The following is a 17293-nucleotide window of genomic DNA, read 5'->3' on the forward strand; positions in this document are numbered from 1 at the left end:
TTCACAGGGGTGAAGTAAGATGAACAGGTAAAGAAAAGCAGACCAAGCGTTGTGGTAGCTATATGACATAGTATATTGACAAACTGACCTTACTGGTTCTCTCTTACTTGTCAATATGAAATTCAGAAGCAGTGTACACTGACACAAGAATGCCTATAACCTTTGTGACAGCCACATTCCATTCCTTTACATGATCTAAAAGAACCTTACAGAGAAACAAAAAATGTTTCATTCTAAAACAGTGTGTACATTTTAATTATGCATACACGTTATACTTAGAAATGTTACCAGGAAAGTAAGGGCATGTAAATGGATTACTGTCCAGTCAAGTGGAAATACCTGGAAACAGGAAATAAACACGTATTTAGCATTATCTTTTATTTTATTTTTTTTCTCTGTATACAGGAACTGTTTGGGGTTTACAAAGGGGTTGAAGATATTTACAATGGACATGTGATATTAGGAGTTTGCCAACAGGGACAAACAGTGACAAGCTACATCTAATATCAAAATCAAAATAAATCAAAGCATCGCAAAAACACAGAATTTTTTTATACCTAGCTTTTACTATGTTTTAGGTCATAAACTTTGCCTAAACTCACACAATTTAGTCATCAGTAACTGTTCCTGCTTTCCTTGTAGGTAGATGATTTGCCATCAAAACAAAAAAAAAACTTTGATATCTAACATGTGAAACAGTGACACTTGTTCTGAGTATAACTACCTAAAGGGAAAAAAATATCTATACATTAACCAACATCTACCCAAAATATAACTATAGATATGCTTTTAAGCTATATTTGACTTTTATACTATATTATTGCTCATTGCTCAGGTACATTTATCACTAATTGGCTTCTGTAAATATAATTTCTGTTTTATAAATCTTGTGGGATTTTATAAACTGTATGCGTTTATTATCTTGTTTTGTGTTCTGTGGTGGACTGTTAGTAGGGGCTATACACTTCTGGTGTTCTGCTTTTTATTACTGTATGTCTTCTTATATCTTCTTGTAAAACAATGCGAGGTTTGATTGTGAAGTAAATAGGAAGAAAACATTGTACAACACAGATACAAACTGAAAATTCTACCTTCTGTAAATAGAAATCCTAGTTAACTTATTCACAAAAGGAGGAGACAGAACCTCATAAAACGGTTTGGGGTTTTGCTGGCTTAAGGGGTACATGGTATGTAAGTTACTTTGGGCAAAGCTAAATTAGGGTATTGAAAATATATCAGACCTGTAGCCCATGAGACCCTTTAGCATTTCTAGGGCCTGATTTATCAAATCTCTCCAAGTCTGGAGAAGATAGACTATTCATCCAACCTGGAATGGATTTCGTAAAAATCATTTTCTATTAGCAAGCAGATATTTTCGACTGCCTGAGAGAAATATAATTTTGAAGGGGGCTGTAGGGAGCACAATTTCAAGCATTGTTTTGTATAGGGGCTATTATAGCAGTGATATCTAGCAGTCACATGTAACATGTCTTTAATCAATGTATGTCTCCAGAAGCACATCCCAAGTCTTTAACAACACCTGTGGTATGTTTGACCATCTCTTGTGGCCCTGATGATGATGTCAGGGATGTCATACCTGAAGTCCCCACATTAAGAAGGTTGACAATCGGTCATGTAGATGTTTGTCATATAGTGTTATGCCCTGTTTTCTTTATATTTGTGTGTTGGGGTGCTTCTGTAAAAAAACTTGATCGCCAAGAAGATTTGAGAATGTAAATTTTGAAGAAAAAGACGTATGCATAATGTTTCCTATGGACAGTGATAAAAATGTGTGAGCCTGTGCTCATCTATACTGCATACATAATGATTAGTTTACTTCCATGGGAACAAAAGAATATTGATGTTAGTGAGTCTGACATATTAATCTGCAGTATAGCAATCACCCAAGCACAAACATTTCTCAAGCTGTTATTGCTATCATTTACTTTCATTATAATTGCCACAATTAGATTTATTTTTGCAAAGAACATCGATCAAGACATCCTTTCTTCATTTCATTACCAGGAAGACATGTTTCTGTTTCATTTACAGGGAAAATACATTTAGAAAACATAAGCGTAATCCCTCCGATTCCATTTTACATATCACTGTGTACTGTTTCTGCACTAATACAATGTACAGTTAAGTAGCGGAAATTGTTATGTCAATATAGCATATTTTTTTAAAGATTTATTTAGGAAATAAGGGATGATATTATCATCATTTGTCCATAACTATGCAAAGGTAGGAATGAGAACTCCAGATACCAGAGCTGATAACATTTTGGATAGACTAAATAAAGACTAGTCTAAAGGCAGTAATAGAAAATTCTTAGACAGCGATCACCTGAACAGGTGTTCCCATTTTCCTTCACCTTCTTTTCATGTGACATGTATTAAATGTTGGATTTCACATGACATTTTGTTTCCCTGACAATGGTCACCATGACAAATAAGAAGGGGAAAATCTCCACAACAGGAACACCACATCCAAAAATAGGTGTGGCAGGTAACTGAACCTTTTCCTACTCTATGCAAACAAAACAACAACAAAACTTTAAAAGGATACTCAACCCAAATAGCTAAATTACCAGCACACATTAATAACACATATTTTTGCGAACCTTTTGAAAATAAATGGTCTTTAGTATGAACGGCTCCTAAAATAATATCTAATCCTAACATGTCATAAAGCCCTAAAAAAAATACACTGTTTCTTAACTACACCTACACCTTAACTAAATGAATAGTTTAAACAACCATGGTCATCGATAGAAGAAAAATGCAAACTCTAGAATGATATTTTGAAAAGAGGGTAATTGAGGTTAGCTATTTTAATCAATGACTCAGATAGCCTAGTCAAATTCTGGTCAACATTGCTATAATCTGTAGAATGGAAATACAAATTAAATAAGGACCCTTGAATTAGTGTCGTTAACACTTATAGGACAGAAAGCCATTATAAACAGATTACTAAAGACTTGCTGCTTTATATCTCTACATCAACTAGGAGTGACCTTGCCTTGATATCCAGTCCATCACAAGATGGGCAATGACTGTCTAACATTATAGTAAGGAGACTTTAAGCTGAGATGCCTTCCTTAATAAAGTCAGTCTCTTAGGTAATATTAGTATTTAGAATAATGATGATTAATTTTAAACATCTTTTTTTCCAAAAGCATGAGATATCTGGCAGTAAATGGTATCAATAATGGCTAATTCCTTATATCTCAAAGGCAGCAAAATCATAAAACAGAACCTACTGAAATGCACAGCCTTGCTGTCTGTGTTTAAATGGATAACAACAATAAATTTTGCTACGCAGATGTACGTAAAATTGGTGAACATTTGGCTCCTCTGGATGCAATTCAAGTCATCTGCTGAACATAAAGAATGTGTTCTTTTTTTCAAATTAGAAGAATTCGTTAGGAGAAATACCGACCTTTTTTCAAATGCATAAGCCTTTATAACTTTCCTTGCCCAAAAATAGTTATCTTTGGCATTACTTGTTTTATATTGTGGTCTGTTTTTGACAATTTCAACAAAATGAAATATGACATTCGTTTCTGATGGTGCTGGCAACAAATTTTAAATGACAGGAGGGATTTTTGCCATATAACACATACATCTGCATTGTAAAAACAATATTTTGTAGTGCTGTCCTGTGTGCTACCCCTTATTTTCTGTGACTTTGAAAACTAATTCTTTCTATCTCATCATGTCCATAATCAACAAATGTAGCACTAATACTAAAAAATGTTATCCATAAATTACAATTCTGGTACTGGAAGGGAGCAAGTCTTAATTTCTATCTTTCTTTAACAGCCATTTATTTGACACTGCACGTAAAATGTGTCAACGAGATAAATTGATTTTATTTTTCTTAACACTTTTTTTCCTTGAGGAAGCACTACATAAAGCAGCAATTAGCTCAATGACACCTACATGTTTTTTTTAATATAAGAGGTAGACAAAGCCTGGTACTTTGAGTTACTGAGCTCTTCTTACTAATTTTACACTGCTGGTACTTTTACATTTTATTATTGCATATATATGATGAATAGCTAGGACTTCCTCTGTAATAAATTTAAAACAGTTGTGTAAAACAATAAATACTAAAAAGTTAGACTAGGTTACCGGCATGTGACATGATCACTATGACATGATCACTATATGCCATATTTTCTCAAACAGTATGAGATCAAACCACCCGATGCCTGCTAAAATCTCTCTAAAGGACAGTTCCTGCAGGCCTTAACAGGTTTAATAGGTTTGTTTAATTTCCCTCCTCTGGAAAGATATGAAGACAATATATATATTGCCTCTTGTAACTATCTGAGATTAGAGCAACTGAGTAGACTTCATAGGCACGGATAAAAATATGCACGTTATTTGTAACACTATTACAATAAATATTATTTGAAACTTTAACATCTAATTTTTAGGAGTGAATAGGTATTTGTTCTCAAAATATTATCATCCCAGGTTTTGATTTTCCTGCTTACCATGCACATCAATGAAAAGGTAGCCTGGCATATTATATTTTACAACTTATGGCATTATTGAAAGCTAGTGCTGATGTTAAACATACGTTTTACCAAAAGAAGTAACAGGAAATTTGAAGAGGCCAAAGCTACTTCATGTGTGTGTTTATATATATAAATATATATATATATATATATATATATATATATATATATATATATATATATATATATATATATATATATATATATATATATATATATATATATATATATATATATGCCTATACCTCAAGCAGGATTCTAAGGCCAGTAAAAAGTGTTTCTGCAAATGTTTATACCTAAACCCACATTCCTATTTATATTTCTAGATTGAAGTTTGGAAAAGGCCAGTACATTGCTTAAATTCATTGATGGAAGTTAATTGTTCCAGCTTATACCTATTTATTGCCATAGCAGCTAGACATCCTAAAACAAACAAACAACAAACAAACAAGTTAAAGAAGGTAATTAAAAAAGTAAAGTAAAGAAGTATAAAATAAAAAAAACTGAAAAACAGAGTTTCTTACCATCTATTGCCAACTTAAGATCAGTAAGTGTACTTCTGACTCGAGAGATCACACGCTGCATGCGATCGATTTCCTGGCGTAAGAATATATTCATTGGCTGAATTGCACCCATTTTTTGCAGCCGGGCCTTAACCTGTAACATATAGTTTTGTGTTAAGTTGGTGTATTCAAGGAAAATGTAACAAGACTAGGAAGTGGTTTTAGTCTCTTGCTACAGAGAAATTCATGCATTTTTCACAATCAGCCCATTACCAGTATGTTATTCTTATAATTATACATTTATATAGTGTTGACATATTACATAGTGCTAATAATATCAGCGTGCTGCTGATAAGGTCACTAACAGCAACAGTATACCAAACAGTATACCATGTACCATGTACATGTATTGATATATATTAACCAATCTTAATTATTCCACTTTACTTATATGTAGGGCTTATTTAGGATAAAATTAAGTCCAGAAAATAGGCCGGGTGGGGGGCTCTCCTCTGTTTCTATCTATCTAAAATTTGGAGAGGTAAACTGAAAATTGGTCCTTGTAAATACTTTAAACAAGAATTAAGCAAGGTTCATTTAGTTTTGGGGAAAATAAATAAAATACAATAAGAAAATACTCATCCTTTCCCAGTGGACAGGCCATTGATGAGCTCAGGCACAAAGCAGGACCTGGTTCTGATGATGACATCAGAGAGATTGTGACTGAATGAATGGTTTTGTGGGACTGTTTATATAGTGGGAGATGGAGTAGTTAAAGTGCAACTCCAGCCTCACCTGCAACATTTACTTGTGTATAGAAGAAAAAGGCCATTGCAGCATGCACATTTATTGACTGATTTTTGATTATTGATTGCATTTATTGACATTTATTGATTGCCCAAAGAATCTGAAATTTTAATAAGGGAAATGCTGGCCAAAATGGAAGAGCAAAGCACCTAAAACATTTTCTGAAAAATTGTCGGATGAATAAGGATCTGAACAGCTACAACATAAGTTTTAATATAATCTTCACTGCAGTGATCATAACAACTAATCTTGAACATAAAACATTTTTTTGCATGTTATATTTATTGCTAAGAAATTCCAAATGTATGTCTGCTTTTTAAACCTTAACTATATCTGTCAGTGAGGAACAGTTTATTTTCAAGAGTTATAATGAAACTTGATTTTAATATATTCTTTTCATTCCACCTTCATACAATTTGCTCATCTAAATTTTCAGCACCTAATTGTGCTCTGTAGTTAAATATGACAGGCAACAGACTTTTTTTCTAATACATTCACACTGTTAAATTGTGCTGAAAGGCCACCCAAAAGAGATAAAGACATACAATTTTTCTGTCCTTTCTGCATGAATAATGAATTTGGTGTGTAAAATTACAGGAATAAAATAAAACATACAATTGAATGGAAGTCTGAAATCAAACTTAATTCTAAACATTACAATAGAAAAAATTAAGCATTTCGACTACAAAGAAATATAGTTTTTGCCCTGCCTACATGCATTAATCTAAATACTTTTTTCTTATACTCACAGATTATATTTTTTATGTTAGAAAATTATTTTTTATGTTAGAAAAAGTTTGCAAAAAACCACAAAGAAATAAAATGTGTGTTGTCATTTACACATGTGAAACACTCAGATCTGGAAGCACTGTCGCTTTTTAGCACTCAGTACTCAGTCAAAAATGTTATGAAATAATTTAATCTTAACTATCATTGTTTTTCTTTTCTTTTATGTGTATTCATTCTAAAAAAATGTAAATGTATTTACTGTTAGGAAAGTAAGTATGGGTTGGAGTTTTAGTTTAAATCCATTGATTTATGGGTAGAATATGCATAAATTATGGAATTACAAAAAGTATGAACCTCTTTCATATTAATTGGAACCCTTCAACATTTCCATGCTTTCTGTATAACTTTTTGAATGCTGATGATGCTTTTTGATTTCCAATTGTTGTTGCAATAGGCACCTTCTCTTGTTTTGTCACTGCAGCACCTATCATTTAGAAAATTTGCATAACTTTTAATGTAGTATACAGTATGACCCAAAGAATAAATAAGGGGAGTGCTGAGGATTAAAACTACTTGTTAGGGAAATTCACTTCTTTTAATATTTATGATCACCAACACCACTGAAAGCTAAAGTGAGGGTAAACTCAAATCATTATGTTGCCACCAGAACAGCAATAGTAAAACTCTTCCAATGGGACCACTGTTTTCAATGACAACTGTCTGACTCAGGGGTTCCCAACCCCCAGCAGTCTGACAGCGGGGCAGTGAGACCTGTGGTGGTCCGCGGCTCTGGCCAGTGCACCCCCAGCAGGGTCAGGAGAAGGACCCTGCTTGGGGGGGTGCACCAGCCGGACCTGCCAACCATGTCTCCCATATGCAGAGCAGGCTCAGGGCCTTGGCGGTATGTGTTCAGAGACACTCAGAGAGGCTCAGACTTGCGATGGGAGAGTGGGCGGGTTCTGGCATTATGATGCTACTCTGGGGGAAGTTTCGCCACCTTGACACATGGCTCCCCGCACAAGTGCAGTCTGAAGTTCGCAGATTTAGTGGTCCACGAGCTGCAAAAGGTTTGGGACCACTGGTCTAACTCATATATTTATCATGGCAAAGATATCTTCTCACTTCCTGTGGAGTCTGCAGGACTCATAAAGCAGTGAATCTGACATTCAGCCAATATTCTCTGATGAAGCATCTTCTGGAATTTGTAGTATGTGTTTGTGGTATAGCATGTGTTTCAATGGCAGTGATTGATTCTCCGCCAGGGTACTTTTAGTGAATAACAGATTTGCAGCTTTATAAACAGACTCCTAGGGCCTGATTTATGAAAGCTCTCCAAGGCTGGAGAGAATACACTTTCAGATGTGAAGCTGGGTGATCCAGAAAACATGGAATGGATTTTTAAAAAAACATTTGCTATTTGCTAGCAAACATTTGGAATCCTGGATCAGATCCATCCCAGGTTTGCTGGATCATCCAGCTTCACTGATGAAAGTGTATTCTCTCCAGCCTTGGAGAGCTTTCATAAATCAGGGCCATAGACTTTTTTTCTGTCTAATATAAACCAAGACACTTTGGGCCTGATTTATTAAAGCTCTCCAAGACTAGAGGATACACTTTTATCAGTGAACTTGGGTGATCCAAAAAATCCTGAAATTGATCTGGTCCAGGATTGAAAACATTTGCTAACAAACAGCAAATTACTTTTAGAAATCATTTCCAAGATTGCTGAATCACCAAGGTTCACCTATGTAAGTGTATCCTCTCCAGCCTTGGAGAGCTTTAATAAATCAGGCCTACTGATTTTCTACTCTAACACGTAAGCAAAAAATGTTTGTGTTAGATATGCACTTCATTTATTCTTTTCTCATTCTTTGCGGTTTTCAATGTGAATCCCGAAATATAGCTGATATTTACATTTTTACTGTTTTTTAATTATGAATTCTTTAGTTAGGCCAGAGTTTTACATAAAATCTATTTTACCTTACACTGCGATAAACAATCTATTTCAGCTGCTTATGTTAATGTAAAGCATGACTTTTCACTTACTTTAAAACCAGGGAAATGTTCAATATGAAAAACATGAACTATAATTTCTGAAGCCCTTTCTAGTTGTGTAAATCAATAAAGCACTATGATTGGATAGCTCAAGGTCGCACACATAATTCTAGTTTAAGCTAAGATGCTTTTACGTCAAGTATTCTAGGTCTTGAGCACCATGGCAATATACAGTAATGTTGCTGAAATAAAAGATCAATAAGCAGACTGATGTGAACAGCAGATGTGTGAAGATATTTACTGGAGGTAATAAAATCATCTTGTTTGATGAACACATGGACAGGCACGCACAGCTGATATGTTACGGTGTAGCACTTACACTTAGTGTAAATTGTTAAATGGGAAGCTAAATATAGCTTAGTGACACAGCCTAGCATGTTATGAGTTTCATAGATCATACCTCATGAGGGATATAGTCCTCTGGTAATTTTTCTAGCATTTCATCTGCTAGTCTCTGCACAATAGTCTCTCTGGTCTCCCCTGCACCTCCTCCACTGTCCTTGGGCTGAATATTGACAATTGTACTTAGTGTCTCATTTGCCATGTTTGTCTGGTAAGTTATGTCTGCATTAGGATGCAATCCAAAGACCTATAAGAAATACAAATACATCAACCTTAATATCTGTACTATTTCAAAGAAAATATTGAAGTGAACAAGATACAAAATGCTTAAAGTAAAGGTGTAAACATTTTGGCAGAAGAGAACTAACACCTTCAGTGAAAATAAATAAATGCCATACCAATGGGCATCAGTTTTCAATATGAAAATGTAAATTCATGTTTACCTCCTCCAATAACACCCTATGCAATAGCTAACCATGCCCAACTCTGTTAGGATAAAATTACAATACTAGCTTTGAATTTTAAACTAATTTTTATAGGTGGAAACATTGGTAAAATTGCAAAGGCTGTTAGTGAAAGCAGGACTTGTGTTTTCAAGCTCCTATTCTGTGTTTGCTGCTTGGACACCCCTTAGACATTTTCTTTTTCTGCTGCAATGAGCACATGTATGTGTAAAGATATCTAACCATAGATATATTAGTTCAAAAATCCTTCAGTCACACATGCAATAAATTAAAATAGGTGTTAGGTGACAAATATTGTATTGGGATTACCTGTATACATTCACTTTAAGAAAATCCTTTTCTCTAACATTTGTGTGCAAATGTTTACTTTACTTCAAACAAAAAGCCTTTTCAAATAACAGTACATTACTGCAATGTACTGCACTTGCATTGCATGTACACCATAAGTTCTGGGGTGTACAATTTCAGGCAAAGAAACATTTCAGATATCCTTTAATATTTTTAATATGGTAAGAAACGAATCTATCAGCAGCAGTTTGGGTGCACTTCTAGGCACCCGTAAATCCAGAACACTGTATTATGAAAACCGCTTTGCATCTTTTTTTAATTGTCAGCACAAATATGTGTATAAAGCCTAACAATAAACAACATAAAACCAGACTGTTTGGGTGTTATCTGATTTTTTACCTCAGGTGTGTCAACCAGTGGCAGTTGCTCTATATACTGGAGACACTCATCAATTGTTTTGCCCTTGGGGATTCCATATCCTTTATAAAAGCAAAACTTGTCAGAAAACATGTGCTCGCCAAACCAGACACGAGCAAAGGTGTTCAGCAATGTCTTATCCAAGTCATCAGTGACACGTCCACCGTATTGCACTTCTCCTAGCATGTAGCGCAAGCAATTCCAGTTCACAGGACGTTTGGTGCCCACATCATCCAAATGGTTTTGGACAAACTGAATGCTGGCGGCAAAATCTGCTTGGTTAAATTCATATGGGATGTTCCATCCTAAAGGACCAAACTTTCTTCTCTCCTATAGTAGAAAATACAGGTAGTGTACATTTGGTTAAAGTGTCACTTAGTCTTTTTTTATTAGGCTATTTGATTAATTAGGTCAGGAACATGAGATATATAGGCACATGATATAACTAAATGTATATATAAGTCAACGAGAATCAATATCAAAGTATCCCGTAGTAGATGCACAACGCCACATCCCGAAGTATTAGTATATTTATCAATTGAGGTATGATAATTTTATGTGTTATATTGTATATGTGTATATTATGTATTATATTGTATATGTATAATAATGATTATTTTATAGTATTCCTTCTGAAGAAGTGGGTATGTCCACGAAACGCGTCAAGAAAATTGTGATCATATAACATGTATGAGAGGAAAATTATGATTATGTAATGTACATGAGGTAATAAGGAAATTCTGTAAACTAATCTGATTTTAATATTATATTAAAGCTGTTTTTTTTAATATATATAAATTATCTCAATGGATGAAACTTTGTCAACTTGATGTGGAATATTATGCCTGAAAATTCCCTCTTGTTCTTTTCCCTTTAATGATAAATATAAATGTATATATAATTTTACTATGTTTCTGCATCCTGTATTATTATAAAAAAAGTTTCCCTGATTAAATAATTTATAAACCTATAACAATTATAAACTTAAGATTTACTTACAAGTATGGCTTAACCTTAACAAGTCATTCAAAACTTTTTTTAGGGTAGGATACAATGCAGAAGGATGTGTTTATGTTTATATGATATTTCCCCTTAACCACCTGGGCGTTTCACTGATGTCTAGATTTCTGTACCCAAAGCAGTACACTGTTTTTCATGAATTTTTTTTTTTTAAATTGTAGACCTGTAACTTACAGAAATATGTCCAAACAAGGGTCTAGTAGATATCATGAATATAAAAAAAGTTTGAAACACACAATCATGTAAAAAAAAAAAAAATTTACTTTTAATAAAATCAGCTTAAACAAGAATACATAAATAAATCAAAAATACTGAAAATGCAATAATTCGGTATACTGTATACAGTAATATATTTTTCTATAACACCTCCCTAGTGTGATTAATTTTAAAACACGAACGCTGGGTGTTCTAATTCTTTCCAAACTTGCGTACTTTCATGCAAAAAGTGTTAAATTTTTTGCATGGAAATTTATTTTAGATTGTAGGCTATAATTCACTGAATTACTCAATAATTACTATAAGTCACCGAATTACTGCATAACTCACCGAAATATGTCCAAAATTTTGTAAATTTAATAATAAAAACTTTTTTATAAAACATAAAAAAAAAAATCTTTAAAAAAAAAAATAGTGTGTAATGTAATGTAACTGTATAGTAGCCTATATAATATATATATATATAATACAATTATATAAATTATATAAAGATTTCTTTGTATTTGACTCAATACAGCTTTTTTGTATTGAGTTCAATGCAAAGTTTTTGAATTTCATGCCCCCCCCTCCCGCCCGCATGCAGCAACGTCATCGGGAAACCCCAGAGATCGTCACTGCACACGCCGGATGAAGACAGAAGACGTCTCTGGAGAAGCTGCGGGGACAAGGTAAGTATTTTTTTCAGTTGTAATCCGATTGTCATACAAAGTTCGATTGCAATGTAACGCATGTTTATACTTTTAGCTACCCCGACCTTGGTTCGGGGTAAACGATTGTAGCAAGTTTACTTACTCCGAACCAAGGTCGGGCTAACCGCCCAGGTGGTTAATATGATTGCTTCACCAGACAAATGTGGGAGGAAATCTCCAGAAGCAACAAACAGAATATATATATAATATATATACATAGTCATTCACAATACATATATGTTCACAATGTAAACTGCCACACTTCTGATTTACTAACCTCTGCCTTGTTACACATATAAGATGACATAGGAACCTGCATTGCTAAATGGGAAAAAGCTATTGCTTAGCTCTGCAGTGTGGCTAGGCTAGGTTTGTAGATTACTAATGGTACTTTTAAAATGACATTAGATCTTCAGACCTGCACAGTTCTAATTAAAAGAAGACAGCTTTCATAATAAAATCAATATAGCCTACTTAATTAGCACACAACCTATTTATGCTCAGCAGAATCTTTTATTATACACACTATTGTATGGAAGGCAACAAGAAAGATATTCAGCTTTCTACTTTAGTTTAAAATGAACCTGACCTTTTTCTAAGGTCACAAAAAGACTGAAAAGCAGGCACTAACTTCCTGTGTTACCCTGCAAATTAATAGCTGTGTCTTTGTAGAGACCCTAATCCCAACCCCATCATTCATCTGCCAAAAATATCAATCAGCAGAGTGGTATATGAACAATATATACAGCAAAAGATTGGATGTACAGAAAAAATATCTTGTGGAAGGTAATACGGTGAACATAATTGTATTTCAGCTGTGTATTTAGTTGTTTCTGTAGTTTCTCTTTAACTATACAAAATAATAGAATTGTATTTCCTTCTTTTTGCCCTTTCTTTCTTTTTTATTGAACACACAGTTCAAAAAAAGATACAAACACACAGCTGTAGGCTTTAATAATTGTTCTAGAGAAAAAATATGCATATACCAAAAGGTGTATACAGAAATAGACACACAGAATGATGTATAAAGCACCCATGCTACATTAATAATCAAGTTAACAGAGATGATAACCAAATCAGATTTTGTAAACCTCAAATAAACAAAACTTTGAAGTTTGAAACTTGAAGTTGTATATGCTCAATAGTCATCTGTGGCAGGCAAGATATATTGCATCTATCTACACTATATATAAAAAAACATACATTTCAAAAAATTCCACAAGTGAGGACAAAAATACACATGCATAAGTTATACAAAAAGTCAAAAGAAAGCTTGACACATAAAACTGTAAAGACTCAAAACATCGGCCAAAATGCATGCATTGACAAATTTTAAACACACATAATGTGTTTATGGCCTTTAGGCCAGATACGGCCTAGCCAGTAGTCTGTTCCGGCCTAATGCCCTCCTGGTCGATCCAGCCTAATCCTGGCTGGCAGGAGTTAGCAACCTACGGCTCTTGAGCCTCCTTGTTATGCCTTCCTTCCCTATTTACTGCGGCCAGCATTAACACTTCCGGGGTAAGGGGATATTCCCTCTCCTTCGTATGCATTGCGGAGGAGAGGGTTTTCCCTTCAGGGGCGTTCCTGATGGGGGCGGAGCCATCAGCCTGGTACTCAAGAGAGAGTGTGGCCTAGTCTGTCTTGTTGACCTTCTAAAATGGCCTAGTAGCCAAAAAAATTTGCTAACCCCCGGCCTATAGAAGGGTTAGTTGCAATTTAAAGACGTGTGATGGGCATAATTAATTAATCCATCTTAAACATGGTTTACTTGTATCAAGGGTCAAGCAAGAAACAAATAGGCAATAGAAAAGGGAAACAAAATTATAAAAAAAAAAATGTAACAAAGTCTTACTTGAACTGTTGTGTGCAGAAATGCAACAGCATAAAGCAGTGGCTTCCATTGTGGAACATTGGTTACATCCAGCAATTCCTGAGAAACTCCAGAATATGTTCTCTTTAATCCTGCCTTCACACCTACAGACAAATCAGAGATACATTTTTTATTTGTCTATATCTTTTGGTATGTTCTTAAAAGCAAGGAAATTATTCATAAAAATCTGCAATCCATTTTTAAAGAAAGCCTTTAAATAATAGATGTCTCTATATATTTTTATTCCTGTTAAAATCTAGAGAAAATACATTGCATTACAAAATATGGTAATTCAATACCAAAACAATGTTATCAACAAAGCATAAGTCAGAAAAATGTGCTATTTTATTTTCTGAAAACATGTAAAATACCCGTTATCCTTTGTTTTATTATTTACTGAAGCTACTAATGTATGTCTTTCTGCGCACTCAAGTACTGGGTTTACATGCTTTGACAAAAAAAAGAAGCAAGTGTAAAATCTAGGATCATTAATCACTAATGATTCTCGTAAAAAGTACATTAGACAATGGAAATGAAATATTCATCAGGTGTAATAAAAAAGTAGCTGTTCTAGCTAGCAGCTTTCACCTTTAATCTAGAGCTGTCCTCTGCAGTTACCTCATTCTACCAACAGACATCTAGCATCGCTCAACCCAAAAGAGGGCTCAAGACATTAATGAAAATGCAGGGCATCAAGGGCCAGCCCCCATCACCACGGAACTTATATTCACTTTATATTAACGCAGAGCTTTACTTATGTCTTTTCACAAATTGAGATTAGGACACGTTGTATGTTGTTTCAAGAACCAGTTTTTAGATGTACACAAAAAATATGGACCATGAATTTTTATAACACAATAAAAATAGTACTGATGAAGTGAGACTAAAGCACACAAACAGTGAACAAAAACCCTTACCCAGTACCAAATGACCCTATCACAAGATTAAATGTAAACATAAACTTCTAAATCTAGATTAAGATTAATAGCAGCAGTTTTTCCTTGCCTTTTTTTCTCAATTAAGTTTTAATGAAGGAAATGTGCACAGGACTAAGTCACTTCTGTTGGGTCTCAGCCTGTTCTGTTGCCTCCAGTCTCCTTTACTGCCCCCTCCCCCCTCTCCCCCCGATACCCTGCAACTACATCAGTAGGTTGCCAGCACAGCCTACCACAGAGGCACAGTGCTGGAGTTTGCACACAAACCAACAAGCAGCAGTTACTACTATTTTCTACACCAGAACTGACAGTTCCTCATCAGGAGCTCCTTCAGTAATGAGAGCTGTCATTGTTGATAAGTAGCAGCTAGCACCCGCATGGATTCCTGTGAAAACCTATTTCATTAAAATGTAATTAGGATTGGCGATTGAACCGTTAGCTATTACTATGCGTGCTAGCAAAAATATTAAAGAGATAAACTGTGATCAGGTGGAACACAAATGTGCGATTTTTGAGATAAGATATTTATGTATATTACATCCCCGATTACCACGTTGCCTAATCTTTTCAAACTTTTAGACGAGTTTGCCCTATGCTCGGTTCTGCAGCTGAACAGATCCAAGTCCCAAGCTCTCAATATTAATCTTCCGGCCCAAATATTATACTCAAAAAAGTACACTCAACATCACCTGGGATGACAACTCACTTCAATATTTGGGCATTAAATTGATGCCCTCATACAACACTCTCTACATCCCCCTGTTCAAAAAAATCTATGCAGATCTCCAACGTTGGTCCCTATCGTCCTGGTTAGAACACATTGCTACTGTTAAAATGAACTTATTAACCAGGTTGCTCCACTTATTCCCCAGAAGGATATTATCCTACTCCAGTCTAGATTAATGAAATTTATATGGGCAGGTAAAAAGAGTAGGATCCAAAAAAACACCTTGTTTGCACCTTAAAAAAATATGAGGGCATGGGCATTCCAAACTTGAAATACTAATATGTGGAATCCCAGAAGGAGTTCGCCCTCAATGGGTAGACTTAGGAAATCTCAATAGATTTAATGGGTCTATTGAATTCCTTATGTGGATACAGAAAAAATCGAGGGGGAGCATTTGTTGCTCCTCCCTTTTGCATTCAGTCCAGATATGGGATAAATACCGCTATCATCCAAAGCTCTCTTCTGTCCATGCACCCTTCACACCACTTTGGCATAATCCGGTATTTTCTCTGGGATTACACCCAGGGGCAATTTGACCGGTGGATCTCCAAGGGTTTCATGAGGCTGAAAGATCTGATGGATGTACGGTCAATGCTCTCTTGGGAATATCTCTCTAGCAAACGAGAAACTCCACTTAAAGAACACTTCCGCTACAGACAATTAAATTCTTTTATTAGTTCTATTATCAAACGGGCCCCAAAACCTATGCGGCCCTCCCCATTGGAGAGCACATGCTCATCCATAGCTACCACAAAGGGGCAAATCTCAGTCATTTACTCAGCCTTGGGGTCTCCAACAGGTAAACCTAAATATGTAACAGACTGGGAATCTGACTTGAAAAAAATCCTGGGATTTAGATGATTGGTTTGTCCTTACCTACTCCCTATCCAAAATATCCTTAAACTCTGCTTTGGTTGAGGCTAACTACAAAGTAATATTCAGATGGACCCGCACCTGATAGGCTGGTTAAATTTTTACCGTCTATCCATCCATTATGTTTCCGGGGTTGTGACTCGAGAGGTTCCATGTTGCACATTTGGTGATCATATCTGATTGCCCAGCGTTTTTTGAAGGAGGTGTTTAAGTTCATCTCCAGGGTCTTGTGCCGTGAGATACAGAGCTCTCTGGAGGCAGCTTTATTTGGTAAATTAAGCCTGCCTCTCCCCAAACCAGCAATAAAATTGACTAAGCTAATCCTTCTGGCAGGTGGAATCTCACTAGCTAAAGTTTGGAGAAAGAACACGATACCTTTGGACCGCACTGTCACCAAACTGAACTGGGTTATGACTAATGACAGACTCACCCATTCATTAAATAACTCTTTGGTTAAATTTGATGACATCTGGGAACCTTGGATCTCCTTTACTGATGTTTGATAGGTGATCTCTTGAAAATTTATCTATCCAGAACAAGAAGTCTTTCCCTCCTTCTCCCTTGCCTGTCAATCTTCTTTTCCTTTGAATTCTCTGTTTCTTGCACGTTTAGACTCCCCCCCCCCCCCGCCTTCCTTCCATTACCTATCCTTGCTATCCTGTCCCTATTCCTTGCTCATTCCACAGTCCTTGTTGTTTTTTTTTTCAACTATACACTTTACAAAAATGTTTCATGTTTTTTATTTCTCCTATGTATGGCTTGCATCATAGGCTGCTCACATTTACGCATTTCCTTTTATGTAAAATGTCTGTACAATTTTTGTTTGT

General features: G+C 35.2%; 1 protein-coding gene across 1 annotated transcript in view; it reads right to left on the reverse strand.

Moving 5' to 3' along the window:
- The window catches only part of LOC140331139 (dynein axonemal heavy chain 5-like), a 160821-nt gene that overhangs the window by 13765 nt on the left and 129763 nt on the right, over positions 1 to 17293 (reverse strand). The window contains exons 71-74 of the mRNA XM_072411892.1: positions 13914 to 14035; positions 10116 to 10463; positions 9023 to 9211; positions 5053 to 5185 (exon numbers count right to left, since the gene is read on the reverse strand). Of these exons, the coding sequence (XP_072267993.1) occupies positions 5053 to 5185; positions 9023 to 9211; positions 10116 to 10463; positions 13914 to 14035 (792 nt within the window). The remainder of the gene's footprint in view (positions 1 to 5052; positions 5186 to 9022; positions 9212 to 10115; positions 10464 to 13913; positions 14036 to 17293) is intronic.

Source organism: Pyxicephalus adspersus, chromosome 5 (assembly GCF_032062135.1).
Source record: "Pyxicephalus adspersus chromosome 5, UCB_Pads_2.0, whole genome shotgun sequence".
Taxonomy (NCBI): domain Eukaryota; kingdom Metazoa; phylum Chordata; class Amphibia; order Anura; family Pyxicephalidae; genus Pyxicephalus; species Pyxicephalus adspersus.